This window comes from Meriones unguiculatus, chromosome 9 (genome assembly GCF_030254825.1).
Source record: "Meriones unguiculatus strain TT.TT164.6M chromosome 9, Bangor_MerUng_6.1, whole genome shotgun sequence".
NCBI lineage: Eukaryota > Metazoa > Chordata > Mammalia > Rodentia > Muridae > Meriones > Meriones unguiculatus.
Genome location: NC_083357.1, coordinates 15,054,581 through 15,063,058, shown reverse-complemented (window position 1 = coordinate 15,063,058; position 8,478 = coordinate 15,054,581). Strand labels below are relative to the sequence as shown.

General features: G+C 44.1%; 1 protein-coding gene across 1 annotated transcript; it reads left to right on the top strand.

The window, feature by feature from the left end:
* The first annotated feature begins 433 nt into the window (after nucleotides 1-433).
* Nucleotides 434-8,266, top strand: Gpr15lg (G protein-coupled receptor 15 ligand). The gene is made up of 3 exons (XM_021645273.2): nucleotides 434-571; nucleotides 3,067-3,147; nucleotides 7,643-8,266. The coding sequence occupies exons 1-3, from the start codon at nucleotides 502-504 to the stop codon at nucleotides 7,726-7,728; spliced, it is 237 nt and encodes a 78-aa protein (XP_021500948.1). The 5' UTR covers nucleotides 434-501; the 3' UTR covers nucleotides 7,729-8,266.
* The last annotated feature ends 212 nt before the right edge of the window (nucleotides 8,267-8,478 follow it).

Genomic DNA, 8,478 nt, shown 5'->3' with positions numbered 1-8,478 from the left:
CGACTCAGAGATATTTAATGATGACAAGTTCAAGATACCACTGCTGATGAATGTCAAAGGATTCAAACCTAAGCCATTTGGCTCTCCACAAGGCTTTGCCTTTGGTTTTATGGCCCCTTTTCCAGCCACATTTACAAGAGATCAGGAAGATCTGAATTCTATGGAGTTATTGCTGACTCTAAAAGTTAACGTTCAACCCTGGACAGTGGCTTTTCCTTGTCCAAGAGTTTCCTTCTCTAAGCACTAAGGCCAACGCAGAACAGCTCTCAGGGCTAGACATTTACAGGTCCATGCAACAAGTCAGCTAATCTTGCTGACTTCTTGAAGAGCTGGTTTATTGTCTTGTTGGGAGGGGCCGACTGTACTTGTGAGACTTCTAGGGCTCATGCCTTTCCTGTTGGGTAACGCCTCTCTGCCACCCTATAAATGTCTCCAGAGGCCAAAGGGAGGCCTTTTGTTGTGCCACTCCTGCCTTAGCTGTGAGGTTCCAGCTACCTCACTATGAGACTTCTAGTCCTTTCCAGTCTTCTCTGCATGCTGCTCCTCAGCTTCTGCATTCTCTCCTCAGAAGGTAACGTGCATCTGATCATTGATTCCATAGTCTGGGGAGGCTTCAAACAGAAACTGGTGGGGTCCCGGCAGACAATCCTGAACACTGGAGAGAACAATGCAGATATTCCATCTGCCACAGCGCCCAATAAGGTAGAAGATAACTTGGGGGACGTTAGGCCTCATAGGGTTTGTGTGCTCCCAAATATGCTGAGGGCCTACTGTGTAAATTGAAGGTTTTGGCACCAGTTGTATAAATGGAGAACATGGCTGTTTCAAGGTTGCTTAACCATTTAAGGAGAAGCTTTTTCTTGTAGATGTCAGGTAAGTACAGCCAGAGTCATCTAGAACAATCCAGAGCAGAGAGAGGAGGTAGTAAAAGTGAATGTGCCAGCAAACTTGGCCATGAGAGAAGAGAGGAAGGAGAGGAGGGAGAGAAGAAGACAAAAAGAATTCTGGCAAAGGAAACCAAGAGAGTCAGGGAGGGGGCAAGATAGGAAGAGAAAAGAGAGAGCACATGGCTGAAATGTCAGGGTTAAATGGGAAGGAGAAGCTGGGGAAGGGAATCCCATGAGCTAGAGCAGTTTAGGGTAGAAGAGCAGGATGAGAAGAACTGAGAGGAGCAGGAGTAGTTGTTCTACTGACAAGTCCTGGAGGCCAGCCTGTGCTTTGGTATGCTAATAGGCATCACAAACAACCATCTTTTCTTCTGAAAGTAACAAGGAAATGGCTCCTTTGGTTGAGGAAAACATGCACACAGAATTTGGGGAAGTGGAGTTTCTTTTGGACCTGACACGTATATGAAGCTGCAAGCTGAGACCATGCAAGCACAAATCGGCTCAGCCACTCACCTGAGTCATTCTCGTCTGGAAAATCAGGAAAACCCTGTTGTCACTTATGTTGTGTTTGGGACAAAGTAAATGGACAATTGACTATTTGAACTTGAGTATTTCAAATCCTCTTCACAGAAGGCTCCATGGGCAGAAGGAATGAGTATGTACAATAGGGGGATGTATTGTGTGGGATGCTGATGTGTGTTCAGATATGGGGAACATACATGATCTTTTATTCATGTATTACATTTTATTTACTTTGTATCCTGGCTGGGATCTTTTTATCCTTGTAGAGAAGACTATTTATACCTGCTGCCTGTAAGGTTTTATTTATGGGTCTGTGTGTGGATATGCCACATATGTGCAGATCCCCTCAAGGGCCAGAAGAGAGGGATGGATTCCCTGCTGTTGCAATTACAGGTGGTTGTGGGCCACTGGACTTAAGTTCTTGGAAGCAAATGTGGGCTGTCTTGAAGAGCAGCAAGAGCTCTTAAAGCCTGAGTCACCTTTCCATCTCCTTATTGCTTTTCTTCAGTCTAAAAGCTATTGGAGCTTTTCTCTTACTTAACCTCCTTCTACCTACTCTATTATATCAATCTTTATGATTTTAACAATCAGTGGACATAACGAATTTAAAAAATAACAACAGCCTCTCACCATATATTTAATTTCCCAAAATACTGATGATTAACTTCAGCCCTGTACAGTATCCTCTCTGAGAAGTAGGGTTACAAGAAACATTTGTTTTTGTTTGGTTGGTTGTTTGTTTGGTTGGTTGGTTTGTTTGTTTGTTTGTTTTCTCCAAAGTTTCTGGAGTGAAAATGTACCTCCTAATAAGGAAGACAGTGGTTAGATTCTTCAGCACAGTCCACGGCACTGCCTTATCAGACCTCTATTTTTGGACAATTTCAAAGTCACCAATATGATTCTAATGGAAAGTAAATGAGAATGACGTCTTTGACCATAAACCTTCCCTCCATTTAGGACTGTATCCAGCAGCTTCAGGGTATATAATTGCTCAACAGACATGTGTGTGCATGACTTGCCATCCTGAGTGTTCATTCATGAATTCATGTGCTCAAACACACTATATTAACTATACAGTCACAAAATCTTTATGTATATAAAAGGTTTGCTGTATTTAGGATGTTTTCTTAGACTACAGATCTGGATTGCCAGTCAGAATTAATGTCTAAGCACAAAGACATTTTTCCACAGTGTTTTCAAACATCATCATGAGGAGGAAACATTCAGAGTGTATAGTGACCTCCAACATCTACTTTAGCTCTGGAAAGTCACATGACATAGGCTACCTCTTCTCTCCCTCACCAACCTCATCCTGGTTTGTTGTTGTTGTTGGAGGTGGTTATTTGTTTTTTAAGAAATATTTTTTGTTGTTTGTTTGTTTGATTGATTTGTTTTTCAACACAGGGTTTCTCTGTGTAACCCTGGCTGTCTTAGAACTTTCTCTGTAGTCCAGGGTGTCCCTGAACTCAGAGATCTGCCTGCTTCTGTCTACTGAGTGCTAAGACTAAAGAGGTGTGCCACCACTGCCCAGCTTTTAACAAATATTTTTGAACTCCACATTTTCTGAGTAGAAGCTCTTCCAAGTCATCCTTATACAGATCAGGCCCATGGTGGTCCTGGCCCACTGAAAAAGGATCTGTACTCCTTTACTTCTCAGGCAGAAGGAATCTTGTCAAGCTCCCAAGACTCAAGCCCTGCTGTCACCTAGCTCCTAGATACAAACCGACAGCCAAGAAAGGTAAGTGACCTCATCCCGTCTAGGCTGGAAGTGGGAGGACTTCTAGGATGGCCATGGGGCAGGCCAGTCAGTACCTGGTGTCAAGGGCTAGTTGAAAGGGACCACATTCCATCTTAGCCACATAGAGTTTAGAGTCCTCCGAAGGGTCAACAATTTAACCATTTAAAACTGGACACTTTCTGTTAAGAAAAAGCTCTTAAGAATGGTGTAGGCACCAAGCATGTGAACACAGTAATCCCAGAATTAGAGAGGCTAACCTAAGATGAATGTGAATCTTGAGACCAGCTAGAGATATTCAGTGAAGTCATGGCTCAAGGGCTGGGTCAGTCAGTCAAGAGTACTTGCCTAGAAAGCTCAGGACCCTGAGTTTAGTGCCTATTGAAAGAAAAGAAAGGAAAAAAATAGAGAAAAAAGAAAAAAGGAGGGGAGGAGAAGGAGGGAGAGGAGGGGAGAAGAAAGGAGGGAAAAAGGGAGAAAAGGGAAGGAAGGGAAGGACACGGAAGGGGAGGGGAGGGAAGGAAGGGAGAAGAAAAGAGGAGAGGTGTGGGAAATCAGTCATCCCTGCATGGGAGACCTTACGGGAAATATTTCGAGTCTGAATGCAGATGGTGGAGAATAGAAATGAACAGCAAGCATAAAAGTCTGACATGGGCAAACAGGAGGAACAGAGACAGAGATGCTACAGGACAGGAGGTGCCTAGAGCAGTACAAACCATAGCCACCCATAGACCTAAGACAGGAACTGCAAGAGGGTCTCCAGCCAGTGTGTGGAGTTTGTGGGTACAGAGAACTTGGCTTCCTAGGAGACAAGACAGCACCCAAACATGTAGGTAGGTGCATTAAGGCTCAGTCTTGACACCATGCTGGGCTTCATCAGCAGCATGATCCTGGAACAGCCAATGTTCTCTCTCCCAGACTTGGGAGACTGAAAAGTGGGTTGTAAGGAAGACAGGCCCAGGTTCAGATCCAAAAGCACATAGACCCCGGCAGTAGGACTCCAGGCCAGTGCAGGCTGAAGCTCTGAGTTGCTGGCTAAGAGCTGACTTCTGTGGATTTTGTAGAGAGCACTTAGAGCAGGCAGAGCCCAGTGGAAAGGCTGCAGAACTCAGACCAGACATGTCTGACTTCAACTTAGGGCCTGTGTCTCAGCTCGCCACAGTGTTAGTGCTAATTCTGGGATGTCCAAGGCTACGGCTCTCCTTGCTCCTCCAAGCTATGGCACTAAAGCCCACCACCAGCTACCAAGAGTCCTGACTCCCAAGAGAAAACTGTAGTGTGAATGAAGAGGGGAACAAAATGAGAAAGCCAAGATAGTTCCAACTTCAGTACCCCTGAGAGGCTGACAGGCCCCTCCTCCACACTGCCATCACACCCTGTCAGGGCTGGGTAAAAATAAGCATTTCTCTCACACACACCTCGTGAATAAGCAAGTGTGAGGCACCCGCCTAGGGAAGGTGGAGGGTGAGCACTGGCTGCCAGCAGCTCTTCTCCCCACAGCAGCTTGTGAAATAAAGTGCAAATGTAGGGGAGAGAGATGTCGACTCCCCACTGAAGGCTTGCTGGAACCTGTCCTCACCTCTAGCCCCTCCCTGCACAAATGCACAAAGGCAGAAAAGAGAAATTGGGAGGAGGGGTGCATGCACACACCCTACACACATACCCACTCAACCATACAGATGCATGTATGTACATGCAAGCACATGAATATAAACACATGCACAACACATAATGACACAAAAACATAGACACTACATGCACAAACCTAAGCACACCACATTATATACACTCATATCACACATCTAGGATCACAAACACAACTACACACATCACCAACTACATATATAATCACAAACACTACACACATATAGAAAGACAAATACATGCATACACACAAATATGGACACCACATGCACACGAACATATACCTATGTGTCACACACAGACTTAGGTACATAAACACACATACAGACTATGTACAGAGAAGCCTGGATAAACACATGCACCACACTCTACAGGACAATAGAAGAATGACCCAAGTTATGGATTCTATGTTGAGCATATATTTCAAAACTTTCTTGGTGGAATTCATGAGTAATTTAAAACAAGAAGACAGAAGCAGACATCTTTTCTGGACCCTTACTACGTAGTTGCCTTTAAACCCTAAGCCCCATCCCAGGAAGACCTTGCCACAGTTAAGTAGAATGAGGAAACTGAGGCTCAGAAAGTCTCAAAGATAGAACTGAACACCAGGGTCTGTGGGGCTCTTGCACTATAACAGACTGCCTCATTTTCGGAGGGAAGTTTCCCACAGAATGTGAGGATGAATCTTCCATAGGAAAGCGCCCTCAGGGTAGGGGCTCAGCTCCACCACTCACTGGCTTTATGCTCCTGAGAATTCTCCTCTGTAGAAAGTATGTGGCAACAGGGTCCAGCTTGCTGTTATTGAGAAGTTGGTAAGGTTATGCCCACAGGGCACACGGACAGCATCAGGCCAAGCCCATGACACCCTGTGAACCTGTCTTGCTGTCAAAATGGAGGAGGCTGGGTTTCCAAGGCAGCTGAACTCACCCCAGAACCCCTATTTATTGTATATATTTGTGTATGGAGTTACATAAAGCATAGGTGTTATGTATGTAGTATTTGTAAATGCATCTATGTACCTGTGTGTGTATGTATACGTGTGTGCAAACCTCTCCTCTCTCCAGCTTCTCTTGTCTCTCTTGACTCTTCACTGCTGATGATTACTCAACACCCAGAGCACATGCTTGCCCAGGCGTGGTGCTTCCACCCAGCATCTCCCAGGACAGACCCTGAAATCCAGAGAGAAGGAAGGAGAAGATGAATCAGGGTATTGGGCAATCAAATGGCAGGATTTCAGAATGTTTTGTGTTCCTGTAATCTAGTCCCCTGTGCCTGGCAGGAGAGTGCCTTCTCCATTTTCTACGGGAAGAGAAATTAATGCTGTCTGGGACAAAAGACAAATTGAGAATGACTGCTGCTCATCCTAAAACCTTTCCGAACTCTGCTTTATGTCCACCTGCTGGGCGAGGCCCATGCAATGACACAATATGCAAGGCTTGAGATTCTGTGTTGAAGTAACAAAAACATCTTTGAAAGTTAACACTATAAATGAAGTAACTGCATTTACCAGCTTACTTAAAGAAGGGATAGAGATTTTTTTAATAGTAGTTTTACAAACTGCATAGTGACACTGTCCAGGCAGCACTTTTGAAAGGAACTTGAATACACTGACACAGTTGGCTATTGAAGGGCCTCAGACACTGGCCTACATTAGACTCTCAGCTTCTTAGATCCCATCAGATCAAAATTATGAGCCTTTGTCAGGTTATCTTCTCTCCACCTGTCACAAGGTCACCAGAGAGGCTCCGGGGAGGCCCTGTAGAAAGACTTCTGATATCTGAGACAAGCCCAGGTCCTAAGGATATGTGGCACACTCTCAGTTTCAAAGCTCAACAAAATGAGTTAACCCACAGAGGCAGACTCAGAGAAGACTGAGTGCCCCACCATGCAGCTGTCTCTGTCTTTACAAGGAGGCTTAACTGAAGTGATAAAGGTTACCCATTGGGAAAGAGGAGTTTCTTGAGGGTTTCAGGATAGCAATGCTAGAGTAGACATATAACATATAGGCCCAGAACCATAACCCTAGAAAGGAGGTTCTGGCCAGAGCTGGCAGCCTCACTGCCCAGGGGTGTAATCAAAGGAAACAGTTCCCTGTCTCCTGATCCTTGTATTTCTGTTTATTAGCCTCACAATAACCTATCTTCCTCATCTTGGGTAACTGAAAGTAGCAAATACAGTTTTCAGTGAGTTTGCATATCAGATCGGCATGGCTTTCACCATAGCAAATCACTTTCATTTGTTTATTTGCTTGTTTGAATGTTTGTGATAGAGTGATGGGCTCTAATTTGTGACGAATGCATTTGGTTGAGGATAAATAAGGATTCTTAAATTTTGTTTTTCATAAACATTTACATCTGCTAACACTTTTAATTTTTACAATATCCTGAAAATTAGATACTGTTATTGGTTCCTTTTTTTTTTTTTTTAATGGATTCAGGGTCAAACAACAGAGACGTTTCAAGGATCTTGTTGAAGGTCTTGTCAGTTGACAGTTAGTGAATACTTTACAGGCTTTGAATCCAGGCAGTTCAGCTCTAGATTCCATGCCATTAATTTCCACATCACAATGCAGACATGAATAAACTTGAAACATTGAGGGAAAATAATCTCATCACCATTACTTCATAGTCCTTTCCATTTTCACTCAAATAACACTTGCTCAGTGTTATTTTAATTGATGCCAGGAAAGGTCTATTTAGGCTCCAGGGAGGGCACTGAGATCTACTTATTTGATGTCTTTAAATTTTTATGTATGAGTCTTAATCATGCCTTCCTCCTTGTCCCACCCGTGTTCTACCCACTTCACTTTGCCTTCCCATGCCCCTTGTTCTTGTCTGCTGCCACTCATGCCCAGGAAACTATACAAGGCCCTGCAAACCATGCAGAAGCAAGCCCCCATCCAAGTTATGGGTTGTGCCTGGGGCTCTCCCACAGATATAGGAGCCTCTTGAAGCCTGGACCCAACCAGATGAGACCTCGATGCCCAGCTATGGAGAGACCAGGAGCCTTGACTTGACCCCTGCCAACCTTCATGGAAGCAGTGAGCTATGACACCAGGATGCTTCATTTCAGACAGCCAGGAACATTCCAGAAGCCCAAGCCCTCATTCCAGTGGTGCCACCAACCTTCAGAATCTCTATGATCCAGACTCATCCCATACATCCTCATGGCTCCTCCAGAGTAAAAGTCAAAGATTCCATCTGTGAGCTCTACAACTCTAGAGACTTCCAAATTGACTAGAGTGTAGAGTAGCAAGACCTCAGTGTGATCAGCCAAGACTCCAGCATCTCAGGAATCCCCAGACAATCCCAAATACTTAGCATTTAATCAATGATCTCTGAACCAAATTTTGTAACTTCCTAATGTACTCATCAGGAGAACACTGAAAATAATAAATAATAAATAAGCATACACACTACACATGGAGCATCCTTGACTAAGAAAGTTATTGCCATGGTCTGAGATACAATGTTATATAAATAAAAGTGTCTGGAAAAACTTGGATTTTACTCCTTCATCACAGAACAATCTGACCAGTAAGGAAAAGGATGACTGGATTGTATACACCAGGTCACAGAGCCTAGTCTTGTCCAGGTTTTTCTGTATGACTTAGGCTTGACAGCTCAATTTTCTGTAAAACAGAAATGACAGGAAGGATCTACTCAGGAGCAAACAGACAGCTATAGGGTC